The following is a 15000-nucleotide window of genomic DNA, read 5'->3' on the forward strand; positions in this document are numbered from 1 at the left end:
GGAGGTTTTGTTTTTTGGGGTGGGGGGTGGGGGTGGAGTGCAGTTGGTGGAGGGTGCGGAGGATGGGGTGCGTGGAGAGAGAGAGAGAGAGAGAGAGAGAGAGAGAGAGAGAGAGAATGCAAACAACGGACTACAGAATACTTTAATTATCTCCAGAGAGAAATTAGTTGGTGGTGGTGGTGGTGGTGGTGGTGTGTGGTGTGTGGTGGTGTGTGTGTGTGTGTGTGTGTGTGTGTGTGTGGAAAAAGAAGGAAAAAAGAGAGAAGAAAGAAACAAACAACAACAACAATAAACGAGATTTGCTGTCGTTCAGTGTGCTGTGCAAAAAGTGCTTCAGATGTGTCGACATGAAAGTACACAACACATACAATGGTTACAGTCGAGTGTGGGAGGCTTGGTGTGGTGCCGGGTGGAGGGATGGGGTGAGGTGAGGTGGTGGTTGATGGAATTGAGGGTGGGTGGGGGGGGTGGATGGAGTGAGGAGTGGGAAGGGGTGGGTGCAAGATGTGGGTGAAATTGGATGGGGGTGGGGGGGTTGAGGTGTGAGCAAAGTGGAACGAATGAAAGGGCCTGGTAATGATAGAGGGAGGATTTATGATTGGATGGTGGTGGTCAGTGGTCGAGACGACGGGAGCAATAGCCGAGTGGTTAAAGCGTTGGACTGTCAATCTGAGGGTCCCGGGTTCGAATCACGGTGACGGCGCCTGGTGGGTGAAGGGTGGAGATTTTTACGATCTCCCAGGTCAACATATGTGCAGACCTGCTAGTGCCTGAACCCCCTTCGTGTGTATATGCAAGCAGAAGATCAAATGCGCACGTTAAAGATCCTGTAATCCATGTCAGCGTTCGGTGGGTTATGGAAACAAGAACATACCCAGCATGCACACCCCCGAAAACGGAGTATGGCTGCCTACATGGTGGGGTAAAAACGGTCATACACGTAAAAGCCCACTCGTGTGCATACGAGTGAACGTGGGAGTTGCAGCCCACGAACGCAGAAGAAGAAGAAGAAGAAGTGGTCGAGACATGTGAGAGTGGACGGGGGGGTGAGGTGGTGGTAGGTGGAATGAGGGTGAGAGTGGGTGGATGGAGGGAGGAGAGAGAGAGGGGGACGGTGAGGGTGGCGGTTGAGTGTGTGGGTGTGGGTAAAGTAGAATGAGTGTGAAGGATGGTGGTGCTTGGAGGTGGGTAAAATTGGATGGGGGGTAGGCGTGGCGTGGTGGTGGTGGTGGTGGTAAGTGTATGAGTGGAGGAGTGGGAAAGGGGGTATGGTGGTGATGGGTGAGGTTGGATTGGGGTGGTTTGTGGGTATAAAGTGGAATGTGGGTGCGGTGTGGTGTGTGTGTGTGTGTGTGTGTGTGTGTGCGCGCGCGCGTGCGTGTGTGTGTGTGTGTGTGTGTGTGTGTGTGTGACAGAGCGGCAGGTGGCACTAAAGTTCTTCAGCTCCATGGCCGGAGGACGTCTGATGGGCCTGCAGGGGGATGAGCAGGGCGCGAGACTCAAGGACGTGGTGGAGGCCCTGCAAGGGTGAGTACTGGGAGCACAGAAAAAAAAAACCCAAAAAACCCAGACGTGAATCATTTGGAGTCTCTGCAAGGGTGAGTGTGCTTGGAGTGCCGAAAAAAAAAAAACCAACAAAAAAAACCCAGAGAGACACAGACTCGAGTGGTTTGGAGGCCCTGAAAGGGTGAGTTCTGGAAGCACAAATTAAAGAATCAAAGAGAAATTATCCTTTTGGAGGCCCCGCAAGGGTGAGTACTAGAAGCTAAAAAAAAAATCAACAGAGACAGAGACTAAAATCGTCTGGAGGCCCTGCAAGGGTGGGTGCTGGAAGTACAGATAAATAGAATAACAGAGAAACGATTTATTTGGAGGCCACCCAGAGGCTCGAGCCAGGGAGAGACTCAAATCATGATTTGAGGACCCCCAAGGGTTAGCGCTGGAAGCATAGAAAAATAGTCGGGGCAAAGATCGAATCATTTGAGGCCCTAGTAAGGTGAGTGCTGGAATCACAGAAAAACAGTCAGAGATCTGAGAGACTTGGGTCATTATTTAAGAAAAATTCAACAGCCTCCATTTTGAAGTGGATGGCTTAACATAACGTTAGTTAAATGTCATATTTACATACTCCTGATTCACGTTCTTTATCAGTGCTGTAAGCCTTTTCCAATGATTCGGAAGCGCATAAAACATCAGGACCAAACCAGCAGACATAAACGTTGAGTTTCAGTTTCAGTAGCTCAAGGAGGCGTCACTGCGTTCGGACAAATCCATATACGCTACACCACATCTGCCAAGCAGATGCCTGACCAGCGGCGTAGCCCAACGCGCTTAGTCAGGCCTTGAGAACGTTGAACAAAGACAGAAAGAAAAAAAATCTTTCCCTCCCTCAACAGAAGACAGATCGAAAAGTCCAAACCTTTTACTACTCGTGATATCATGCCCGTCAAAATTTTATGTTTGTTGCCGTTTTATTTCGGTGAATCATTGGAAAAAGGCTGACCCCAATAAATGATTGGGAAAAGGCTTATATACACATCTGGTTGACCTGATCTCACCCCCTTAAATTACTTTCTATCCACTGCGCTGTCTATTTGCTCATTTATCTATCTGTTGATTTATTCATTCATTCAGCTATTCATTTATTTGTTTGTTTGTTTGCTTGCTTACTTTTCCCCGGGTTGTTCATTTATGTATGTTCATTTATTTGTGTTTACATTCTTTGAAATGTATTTATTCATTTTTGTGTTTATTTATTTATCAAAATAGAATCTATCTTTTTATTGATTATTTGTTTATTTATATGTCTATTTATTTATCTGTATGTATATTTATTCATTATTCATCTTATTTATCTATTTATTTATCTGTCTATATTTTTGGTTCCCCAGTGTCAACAACAGCCGCTGGGTGGCGGAGGGCGGACTGTCCCCGCGGGGCAGGGCCTCCTGCAGTGGGGGGCAGGATGGTGGCAGTGACAGCAAGCGCCTGCGTTACCTGCAGCTACTGGACGACGACACGCGGCGGCAGCGGTGGATGCACACCACCTGGCACCACCTGCCCAACTACCGCCCCATCAACCCCGTCACCAACTGGAGCTCGCACTATGTGCGCCCCAACCAGGCCCAGCACCGACACTTCGTCATCCACCCTGACTGGCCCCCTGTGTAGGTCTTTGTTTGTTTTGTTTTGTTGTTCCGTCATCCACTTTGTCTGGGTCTTTTCGTCATCCATCCTGACTGGCCCCCTGTGTAGGTCTTTGTTTTGTTTTGTTGTTCCGTCATCCACTTTGTCTGGGTCTTTTCGTCATCCATCCTGACTGGCCCACAGCGGAAGTCTGGTTGTGTTTTTTCATCATCCACCCTGAGTGGCCTTCCCTGTCTAAGTTTTTGGGTTTTCGTCATCCATACTGACTGGCCCTCCCTGTGTAAGTCTTTGGGTTTTCGTTGTTGTTGTTGTTTGTTTGTTTTTATTAGTCATCCACCTTTTGTGGCCTTCCCTGTGTAAGTCTGTGTTTTTTCATCATCCATCCTGACTGGCCCCTGTGTAAGTCTTTGAGTTTTCATCATCCATCCTGACTGGCCCCTGTGTAAGTCGTTGGGTTTTCGTCATCCATGCTGACTGGCCCCCTTGTGTAAGTCTTTGGGTTTTCGTCATCCATGCTGACTGGCCTCCATGTGTGAGTCTTTGGGTTTTCGTCATCCATGCTGACTGGCCTCCATGTGTAAGTCTTTGGGTTTTCGTCATCCATGCTGACTGGCCTCCATGTGTGAGTCTTTGGGTTTTCGTCATCCATGCTGACTGGCCTCCATGTGTAAGTCTTTGGGTTTTCGTCATCCATGCTGACTGGCCTCTATGTGTAGAAAGAAAAGGAGTCTTTGATTTGCTTTGTTCATCCTGACTGGCCCAGCTAGCGCCCACAATTCCCTGTTCTGCAAAATGAAAGTTTTTATATTGTCTGAGGCAGGGCACGCACACAGTCTAGGGGTTTTGATTATGCTTTGGGAATGATTTGAAACGTTTTGATTACACCTTAGACGGGGTACACAGCTCGGTTCATGATACCAGTCTTTGTTTCTCATACTGTTTGGTTGTTCCTTCCACTTTTTTTTGGTTTTTTTTTGTCGCTTGTATGATCTTTTTTTTGTTTAATGAGAAGTTGTCGCGTTTTGCTGTACTTGTTTGTTGGTATATTTTTCTGAGGGACATGTTTTGTAGTCTTGCACGCATTTTTTAAAATAATTTTTTGTTGTTTAAAAGAGCAGTTTGCGTCACGAATAACAAGGGAATTAACACCGAATTGCCACAAGCTTAAACAGTAAAATCGGAGTAACGGCCCCTCTGCCACATCTGTCAAGATTTTCGATCATTGCTCTGGAGTTTTTTTTTTTTTTTTTTTTTTTTTTTTTTGAATGGGGGTGGGGTTTCAGCCCTCTCCAAACCAGACCAGAGGTTTTATGTATCAAATAAAGTTAAGTAACTTTCAAGTAAAGTGTCTGAAGAGGATCATTATACGTTTTATTTACGATGCGAGCGAGTTATTGTGAATGTTACGAGACATGAAGTTGTGTGGATTTGTCTCGCTTCAAAAAGAAATTTACTGCCCCAAAGACACCGTTGTAATGCCTCCTCGTTTATTTTCAAATTCTGTGTAATTTATCTTTACTGAGATTGAAAAATCATCCGTTCCAGTATTATGTACAAGCATCTCTTTTTACTCTCAACACGAAAGTATTAATTGAACGCACGGTGTGTCTCTCTGACTGATAGTATTGTGTTGCATTGTATTGTATTGTACTGCATTGCATTGTATTGCATTACATTGCATTGTATTGCATTGTATTGTGCATTACTCTTGTCACAACAGATTGCAATGTGTGAAATTCGGTCAGTTCTCCCCAGGGAGAGCGTTTCGCTACCATGCTGCGCCATCTTTTCCTGTTTTCTTTTTGACTCACTTGTGTAAACAAAGTGAGTCTATGTTTTAACCCAGTGTTCGGTTGTGTGTGTGTGTGTGTGTGTGTGTGTGTGTGTGTCTCTGTGTCCGTGGAAAACGTTAACATTGACATTTTCTCTGCAAATACTTTGTCAGTTGACACCAAATTTGGCATAAAAATAGGAAAAATTCAGTTCTTTCCAGTCATCTTGTTTAAAACAATATTGCACCTCTGGGGTGGGCACAAAAAAATAAAGAAGCCTAATTATATGCAAACTGCATTTACTGTTATATTTATATTTTTTGTATTCTCTAAACTTGGCACTTTGACCTCTTATTCTGACCCAACAACAAGAGGAGTCATTATTATCATTTTTTGTTCAAACAGGAACTTCTTTTGCTAAGCATGGAATTTTTATTTATTTTGCAAACGTTTTGGTGCAGATAGTAAAAAAGGGAAATTACTCTGTAATTAATGCTAGGGGACTTAATTTATCACAAGTGAGTCTTGAAGGCCTTGCCTCTCTTGTTTTCTTTCTGCCGGCAGGTGTGTTTGTTATCCTATTAATGGCAAGGTTTCAGTTCGCGTTCAGTGATAAGTTTCAGTTTCAGTAGCTCAAGGAGGCGTCACTGCGTTCGGACAAATCCATATACGCTACACCACATCTGCCAAGCAGATGCCTGACCAGCAGCGTAACCTAACGTGCTTAGTCAGGCCTTGAAAAAAAAGTGAATAAATAATAGATAAATACATTTTAAAAAAAAGGTGAATAAATAATAGATAAAAAACGACCCAAAAAACAAAACAAAACAAAAAACTACTACCAAAAACTTGATGAAGTCAACTATAAGCGAACATAAATAAGTAAATAAATAAATAATAATTATAATATAATAATGATAATAATAATAATAATAAATAAATAAATAAGACAACAATGATGATAAATAAGCAGATAAATGTAAAACATGGAGATAAAGTTCAGTGATAAACAGAATGTCATGCCCAAAGCCTGATGTGATTGATTAAAGAAAAGGAAAAAAGATAGACAGAAGATGCCTTGAGATATTCATTTTCTTTTATTCCCTACCCATGACATCCTCTCATGTTCTTTCTCCTTGTCTTCTGAAAATAAATAGATATTGCTTTGCTTGGTATTGATATCTTGACTTATTTGATATACATATATATCAATTTAGGTAAAATTATACTTGTGCCTTTCTTTCCTTATCTTATTTTGTTTTCGTATTTTGATCTGGAGGGTGAGGCACGGATACGGATAGCGACAGAGAAGTTATCACGTGCACACAATGGCACACACACACACACACACACACACACACACACACACACACACATTCACACACGCACGCACGCGGGTCGGAGTACTTGTGTGTGTGTGTGTGTGTGTGTGTGTGTGTGTGTGTGTGTGTGTGTGTGTGTGTGTGTGTTCGTTCGTTCTTATGTTTAACGTATATCCACCATTGTGATTTTAGACGAAAGTCCATCACATTCCCCACACCACCCATGCCTTAAATCTTCACTATTTTCCTTATATATATATATATATATATATATATATATATATATATATATATATATATATATATATATAGATATATATATATATATATGTGTGTGTGTGTGTGTGTGTGTGTGTGTGTGTGTGTTCTCTGTATTTTTCTCACAATCATTTTCTTTTTTAAGAATGTGCCCCGCAGGTCTATTTAAAAAAAAATCCTTCTATTTATCTATATTCCTTAATTCTCATCTTTTTTTTCATGTCTTTTAGTTTTCTTTGAAACATGTGTGATGTATCATTTGACTGACAATGCTGTGGCTGTGATAAAATATTATATATATTCAGTATTTCTGTGATTGAAAATCATATGTATTCAGTATTTCTTTTTCTTGATAAATGATTTTTCGTGGTTTCATACATGTACCCCAATCATGTTGATATCAAATTAATTTGTATTGCACGTTTTGTTGTTGTTGCTGTTGTTACTTTTTAAAAAAACATTGACTTGTTTCTGTCACTCCATTTATATCTAAGATATTTACTCCTCTAATAAAGAGATTATATTTAAAAAAAAAGTTGATAATACTTGTGTGGTTGGTTCTGAAAGTGTGTGTGTGTGTGTGTGTGTGTGTGTGTGTGTGTGTGTGTGATGATGATGATGTTGTCTTAACGCTCTCAGTCAGCATCAAGCAGACATTCAATGCACATGCATATGGAATGGTCCAAAGTCAATTTGTCAACAGATTCAAAATTTGAATACTGTTCGGGTCAACACTGCCAGAATTTAATGTTCACAATTAAACAGGAAGGTTTCATGCCTTCTTGAAAGAAGGCAGACTCATTTCCTTTCATATTGACAGAGAGGGAGACTGTGCTATTGCACGGGGGCATGTGTGTGTGTGTGTGTGTGTGTGTGCGAGATCGAATCTGATACTGATTGCACATTTGACTCGGCTCTTTTATGGGAAACGCCATTTCGTGGCCAAGGGGAGATACTCTGTTATTGCTTTTCTGCGGGTGTAAGAGTGAGAACAGATTGCCGCCCTTTGCGTTTGTTTCAACGTTATTGATAATTTTGATCGACGAAGATAATTATTTATTTATTTATTTATTTATTTATTCATTCATTCATTCGGCGAGTTATTTAGTGATTTATCGATTTAGTGATTTACTATCTATTTAATTACATATTTATTTAATTACATATTTATCTATTTCGTACTCTTTTGTGCAGTTTTTTTTTTGTTGCCTTTAAAAATTTTTTTTTTTACTTGTCACACCATTACACACACAGAACAGGCAGAAACGGACACACACATTCATACATGCATACACACACATACATATATCCAAAAACTCTTTTTCGTTTCCTTCCAAAAGCTATGTCTCTGCTGTGGTACAACAAGCAATGTGCATTCCAAAACCCACCAGTTAATCACATCACATTCACAAACTTTTTTTTCTTTTCTTTTTTTTCTTTTTTGTGCTTCCGCAAACGAATCTATATTTCTTTCTCTGCGGCCACCTGTACAGTACAAAACGCAATGTATATTATATATTCATCCAGTCCACCAACCAAAATTCATAAAATCACAGTTCAGCGATTCACTCCACACCACACCGCAACACATGACGTCACGTCACGTGCTTTCCGCAGCCACGGATGACGTCACCGTCTTGTCCCCGCGGCAGTGACCGGGCTGACCTCCACTAGTTCTTGCTGCTGCCGCTCCGGGCTGCACGTGGCGCCCCCTGCCGGCAGAACAGCTGCCTCAGCTCCTGTCTGTAGCGGGAACCCATTGAGAAGTAGATGACGAAGTTGAAGGTGGCGTTGATGTAAGAGAAGATGTTCAGCAGCCACAACCCTGTCATGAAGAAGTTGTGGTTCCTCCTTCCAGCGTTTACCTCTGGCAGGAAGAGCAGCACGAACCTGTAATTAACACAGAAGGCATGGTAGTGTGTGTGTGTGTGTGTGTGTGTGTGTGTGTGTGTGTGTGTGTATGTGTAGTAACAGTTGTAATGCGTCCGCCTGGGAAGTGAGAAAGTCCGGGTGCAATACAATACGATACGACACAACACGATATCATATAATACGAGACAATATCACACGATACGATATGATACAATCTACAGCTGACAAGTAGATTGTGTTAAAGGCAATCAGAACACCGAGAGGCCGAATCATCAGCACCGAAAATATGAGGTGGCATTTCCTTTGTGACTGACTGTTTTAAAATGTAGTCGTTCTGGTTGTGTCAGTGTTGTCGTTCTGGTTGTGTTGGTGTAGTTATTCTGGTTGTGTCAGTGTAGTCATTCTGGTTGTGTCAGTGTAGTCATTCTGGTTGCGTCAGTTCTGGTTGTGTCAGTGTAGTCAATCTGGTTGCGTCAGTTCTGGTTGTGTCGGTGTTGTCGTTCTGAGTTTCAGTTTCAGTTTCAGTAGCTCAAGGAGGCGTCACTGCGTTCGGACAAAACCATATACGCTACACCACATCTGCCAAGCAGATGGCTGACCAGCAGCGTAACCCAACGCGCTTAGTCAGGCCTTGAGAAAAAAAAAAACCAACAAAAAACAACAACGGGGGAATAAATAATAGATAAGCTTGCATAAATAAATAAATAAATAATTATAATATAGAAAAAGGTAGTAGTTATAATATTAGTAATACTAATAAAATGATAATAATAAAACATAAATAAATAAATAAGACAACAATGGTGATAAATAAGCGAATAAATGTAAAATATGAAGACACACATTCACACATACACCCACACATGCATAACAGAAATGCACCAAACATGCAGTTTCACATATATGAAAGCACAGTCAAATGCATATAAACGTACATGAGCTCCAACACACACACACACACACACACACACACACACACACACACACACGCATTACCGTGCACCTCCTCTAGCCCCCTCCTCCACACACTCATTTCAAGTCTAAGTATCGCAGCTTCCACGGCACACACACACACACAAACACACACTCACAGAGATGAACACTTACTTGTACAAGCACACATGAAAGCACAGTCAAATACATATAAACGTACATGAGCTCCAACACACACACACACATTACCTTGCACCTCCTCTACCCCCTCCTCCACACACTCATTTCTAGTCTACGTATCGCAGCTTCCACGGCACACACACACACACACACAAACACACACTCACAGAGATGAACACTTACTTGTACAAGCACACACACATACGCCCATACCTCCCACCCCGACCCCCACACACGTACATAGAAAGATATATATATATATATATATATATATATATATATATATATATATATATATATATACGTTCCAATATCCTGTTGCTCCCACAGTGTAGGCATGCATACACTCACATACCTCATCCTCTACCCCACCTCCCCCCGCACTCCCACCTCCCCTCACACACACACACACACACACACACACACACACACACACACCCACGTACACATATCTCTCCTGACACTTGTGTACACTTTCACTCTCGCGCATTCACAAACACACTCAAAAGCACAGACCCACACATACACACAAACACACACAGCCGCCACTGACTGGCCGCAAGAGGGATGGGAAAAGATCTCTGATGCCAAGAACGTGGCGTCTAGTGTGTTGCTCAGTCTATTGTATTTGGAAAGGCCCACAGAGACTCTGTTCCGTTTTGAAGAAATTTGCGCAATGTTGGTTTGGAAATGATGCCGATATTTGTTTGATTTGCAAAGCATCGTGCTCTACCTTTCATGTTAGACTTGCGGCCGCTCCCTCTCTCTGCTTCTATTTCTTTGAGGCGATCGATGGTGTGATGGCCTTGTACCTGTTCTTTTTGGTATTCTTTGACTTTTCTGAGGATTTCCGATTTTCCTAGATGTAGGCCGCTCGTTGGTATTGCGTTACCAGCAAGTCTGTCAGCTCGCTCATTTCCCTTAACACCTGCATGTCCCGGGCAGTATGACCATGTGAGTTTTTTAATCTGTCGTTCTGAATGTGTTAGAGTAGTTATTCTGGTTGTGTCAGTGTAGTCAATCTGGTTGCGTCAGTTCTGGTTGTGTCAGTGTAGTCATTCTGGTTGTGTCAGTGTAGTCTGCAGAAGGCTCTCCCACTCTCCCGCCATATCACACCAGGTTGGTGTCAACTTACACTTGTACTGCCAATGGAGAGAAGACATGGAGACAGAAAGATGAGAAGCAAGAGTTCTATCCAGCATGAGAACTGCGTCACTAGGTGGCAAGCAAGAGTACTGAATTTTTGTTTTGAACGCCAAGGTTCCAATCCATAGCCTTCTGGGTGCTAGACCGGAGTTAAAACCGTGCAAAAGATGAGCATTACTTCTGTACTCTGGAAAGCTTAAATTTGTTGCCCTAGTGTAATGCACCACTAATAACAGAATCTTTGTGGGGCTTGTTTGTCACAATGGATTTGGAGACCGCCTTTGATTCAATACGCTGGATACTTGAACACAGTACTGATTTCCAGCTTGAGGTAGATTTGTGTGACATGACGTCAACTGTTAACAATACCTGTTTTGTTCTGATTTGAGAGAAAAAATCAAACTGTGGAAATGCAAATGGAATATTACAGGGGAAAATGGTTTTACTATATCTGTTTTCAATGCGCCCTCATATTCTAGCATTCGAAATGCACACACACACACACACACACACACACACACACACACACACACATCGTTTGCGTCATGAGACAATAAAGCATAAGCATAATGAAGGTTCTTTGAAACTTATTGTCAGTTTGAGAAATTCTCAGATAAAAATTCACATTGGGGGAAAATTGTGTAGGCAAGGTTAAAAAGAGGGGGAGTGAGGAGGGAAGAAGAAGAAGAAGAAGAAGAAGAAACGTGCTATAAGAGAAAATAAATCTAGCAATTAATGGATGATGTGTGCGTGCACAGGTACATACACACATACATAAGCGCAAGTGCGCTCGGCCGCGCACGTGCACACACACACACACACACACACACACACACACACAAGTACAGACGCACTACACTACACCACACTACACTACACTGAACCACACTACACTACACTGAACCACACTACACTGAACCACACCACACTACACTACACTACACTGAACCACACTACACCACACCACACTACACTACACTGAACCACACCACACTACACTACACTGAACCATACTACACCACACCACACCACACTACACTGAACCACACCACACTACACTACGCTACACTACACTACGCTACACTACACTACACTACACTACACTACACTACATTGCACTGCACCATACTGCACTACACAACACCACACCACACTACACTGAACCATACTACACTACGCTACACTACGCTACACTACACCACACTACACTACATTGCACTGCACCACACTGCACTACACTACACCACACTACACTACACTACACTGAACCACACTACACCACACTACTCTACACTGCACCACACTACACTACACCACACCACACTACACCACACACCACACTACACCACATAACACCACACCACGCCACACCACACCACACCACACCACACTACACTACACTGAACCACACTACACCACACTACTCTACACTGCACCACACTGCACTACACCACACCACACCACACCACACCACACCACACCACACTACACCACACCACACTACACTACACCAGGACATCGCCACAGCCACCCACCTGAACAGCCCGATCGGCAGCACACAGACGATGAAAAACACAGAGTTGTAGACCAGCATCCTGGTCAGAGCGATCTCCCGTGAGGACATACCCCCACCCTCACCTCCCCCTCCAACACCACGGGAAGAGATCCCCACCCGCCACTCGGCAGCCTGACGCAGTTTCACTGACGTCACGATCGTGGTTGACGTCACCACCACAATCACCACCCCCGGCAACCCAGCGCCGTACACGAACACGTCCAAGAAATCCACCAGCTTCTTGTGACGGTAGTAGAACTCGCTCCCTATCGCCGTCATGATCACGGCTTCGCTTATCGGGTCATAGGCGCACACGATGTAGTAGCGAGTGACCACAACAAAGTAGACGCCGATGACGACGACGAAGACAGCGATGATGATGTAGGTGGTGGTGGATGTGCGGAGGACGGTGTGGGAGCGGAGGGGGTGGAGGATACAGAAGCATCTCTCACTGGCGATGATGGCGGACAGTACCTGGGACACCCAGGTGAGGCCGTAGAACCCCAGGAGCTGGTGGTTGGTCATCCACTGCATGACGGGACCGTAACTGCAACACACAAGGTGAGTGGGCCCCGAAAACGGAGTATGGCTGTCTACATGTAGCTGTGTACCCAAGTGGTATATAAGGGAATGGACAATACAAAAGAACTAACTGAATAATGATTGAATTAAAGGATAGACAAGAATCCCCACACACAGGCCAGGAACATATAGAGGCCAGTCACAAAAGGGTTTTTCTATTGTTTATTTCAATAATAGTTATCTAGAAGTTGAGAAGAAGAAGAGATAAGGAGAAGAGATAACAGTGCCTGGAATGACACAATCAAACAAATGTCATTAAACACAACATGTCAGCACAAGTGAATAGTAAAGCACATATATACATATTACATGGAAAGACTACCACTTGGTTTGGATAAGCAACACATAAGATAAGATAATGCATATGTGTGAAGACTGAACACTGACATCAAATGACATTTCTAATACATTTAAATAGTGCAGTTAAAGTGATTGAAGCTATGCTGATTTAGTGAAAGTACACTGACAGTATAGATTAGGTAAAGCTTACACAGTGTCAAAGTGACTCAAATGAATTAGTTTATCATGTAGCACTATACTGGAGTAAGCCGTATAGGAGAGGGCATGATAACTAATTTACAATTAACAGACTGATACATACCAGCTGGTTTTAACCAATAACTGATATTTATCCAACACTATCTTGTAATCTCGACAGAATACTACACACATCTTAGAGTAATGAGAATCAGTGAAACACTGTGGCATCATAACTGATATCATCATGTGAAATAATACATGAATAATAAAAAAGATAGAATCAGTGACTTTGATATAATGCTGGCAAACTGACATAATAAATAGCAAACAGTGCACAACACAGAAGATGGGAAAAACTGTCATGGCTTAAACATTGAGTGGTGAATGAACTTACACAAGTTATCCAGTTGCACCAAAGCTAAATATCAATATAGCTAAGCTTGTGCTCAACATTTAAATCTCCTCCACCCAAGCAGGACAAGGAACATAACCTTCATCCGTGACAGCAGATCAGAAAGAATGCGTCTCCCACTAGAACATTCTCCAACAAACTATCAGTGTCCAGAGACGTCACTGACTGTGACGTTAAGAAGAATCAAATGGAATACTGCTACCAGCATATGATGACATGGTGATTTTCTAGATCAGTCATAGCTGAGCTGTGACTACATGTCAATGCAATAACTGAACAAAGCAAAAACTGAACATACTCATATGGATACAAGTACTGTATCGAAGGATACAATTTACAAATCATCAGCACATTCTACACACTGTACTTACAGTGATACATAGCATTGTGGGAACACACACACAACACACACTGCTTGCGACACAGCAAGAGAGAGAGAGAGCGGCTCTAGTCAGATGACTGACCAGGTAGAAAGTGACCACTGATCACCCACTCCATCTCTTTATGCAAGTTAAGCAGACTGCAAAGACAATTGCGTGGGCTGCGAAACAGATCAGCTCAAATCAGGCCAAATCTGATAAGAACTGTGTTTGTGACAAGGTGATCAGTGATAGATTTCTAAATGATTCCTGAACCGATTTACATCGGATAGGTCACAAAAGAAAGAGCTCTACACCTACTTTCTAATGAGTACAAATTGAAGTGTAGATTATTTATGATGAATTTATAATCTTAGTTTAAGTCACATGAGAAGGGTCAGTTTTAGCGAGCTCATCGCTGAAACTTACAAACTGCGTTAAATCAGTTTGATGTAGGCAAACATAAATGAAATGGATTTAAAGATGGAATTGCGATGATTCTGCCAGTATATAATACTTGTAGTTTGCTGATCTGACGAAAGAGATATTAATTAAATACGCCTGTATCACAAACACAAGTGGCCAGCACACCCAATCGTTGTCGTGAAACCAGGACAAAATGATGCAAGCTTAGCATCAGCTGAAATCTTTAGATTGACAAACAATTTAACTAAAATCAAGTAAGCTTCTAGCTGATTAAAGTGTGTGTGTGAGCACAACAAATATTTCAGTGAATGATACAGAGAGTTGATTCAATAGATGTTTAGAGAATAGGTTTAGAATGGGCTTTGCATCAAACCGGGAATAGCGTCACACATTCTGCGCAAGCCGTTTGAAGACTGACAAGTTAGTTGCGAAAACAGCGTCTGCTATAGCTGATGTGTAAAGCAGTTTTTGAAGCAAGCAGAGCACTTGGTTACATAAACAGATAAACAAAACGGTCATACATGTAGGATATTACATCTGAGTGTGTACGGATGCG

At 42.5% G+C, this 15000-nt stretch overlaps 3 protein-coding genes across 4 annotated transcripts in view; 1 reads left to right on the top strand and 2 right to left on the bottom strand.

Annotated features, from left to right (window-relative positions):
• Nucleotides 1–3173, top strand: part of LOC143276008 (uncharacterized) — a 37096-nt gene extending 33923 nt beyond the window's left edge. For both annotated transcript variants that reach the window (XM_076580383.1, XM_076580384.1), the window contains exons 8-9: nucleotides 1416–1527; nucleotides 2892–3173. In XM_076580383.1, the coding sequence (XP_076436498.1) occupies nucleotides 1416–1527; nucleotides 2892–3171 (392 nt within the window). In that variant the 3' untranslated portion in view covers nucleotides 3172–3173. The remainder of the gene's footprint in view (nucleotides 1–1415; nucleotides 1528–2891) is intronic.
• Nucleotides 3174–8098: 4925 nt separating this feature from the next.
• On the bottom strand, nucleotides 8099–12280 carry LOC143275881 (uncharacterized). The gene is made up of 2 exons (XM_076580192.1): nucleotides 12166–12280; nucleotides 8099–8389 (listed from the first exon to the last, which is right to left on the bottom strand). The coding sequence occupies exons 1-2, from the start codon at nucleotides 12252–12254 to the stop codon at nucleotides 8170–8172; spliced, it is 309 nt and encodes a 102-aa protein (XP_076436307.1). The 5' UTR covers nucleotides 12255–12280; the 3' UTR covers nucleotides 8099–8169.
• Nucleotides 12265–15000, bottom strand: part of LOC143275762 (uncharacterized) — a 4086-nt gene continuing 1350 nt past the window's right edge. Inside the window, exons 2-3 of the mRNA XM_076580040.1 lie at nucleotides 12337–12732; nucleotides 12265–12274 (exon numbers count right to left, since the gene is read on the bottom strand). Of these exons, the coding sequence (XP_076436155.1) occupies nucleotides 12265–12274; nucleotides 12337–12732 (406 nt within the window). The remainder of the gene's footprint in view (nucleotides 12275–12336; nucleotides 12733–15000) is intronic.

This window comes from Babylonia areolata, chromosome 31 (assembly GCF_041734735.1).
Source record: "Babylonia areolata isolate BAREFJ2019XMU chromosome 31, ASM4173473v1, whole genome shotgun sequence".
NCBI lineage: Eukaryota > Metazoa > Mollusca > Gastropoda > Neogastropoda > Buccinidae > Babylonia > Babylonia areolata.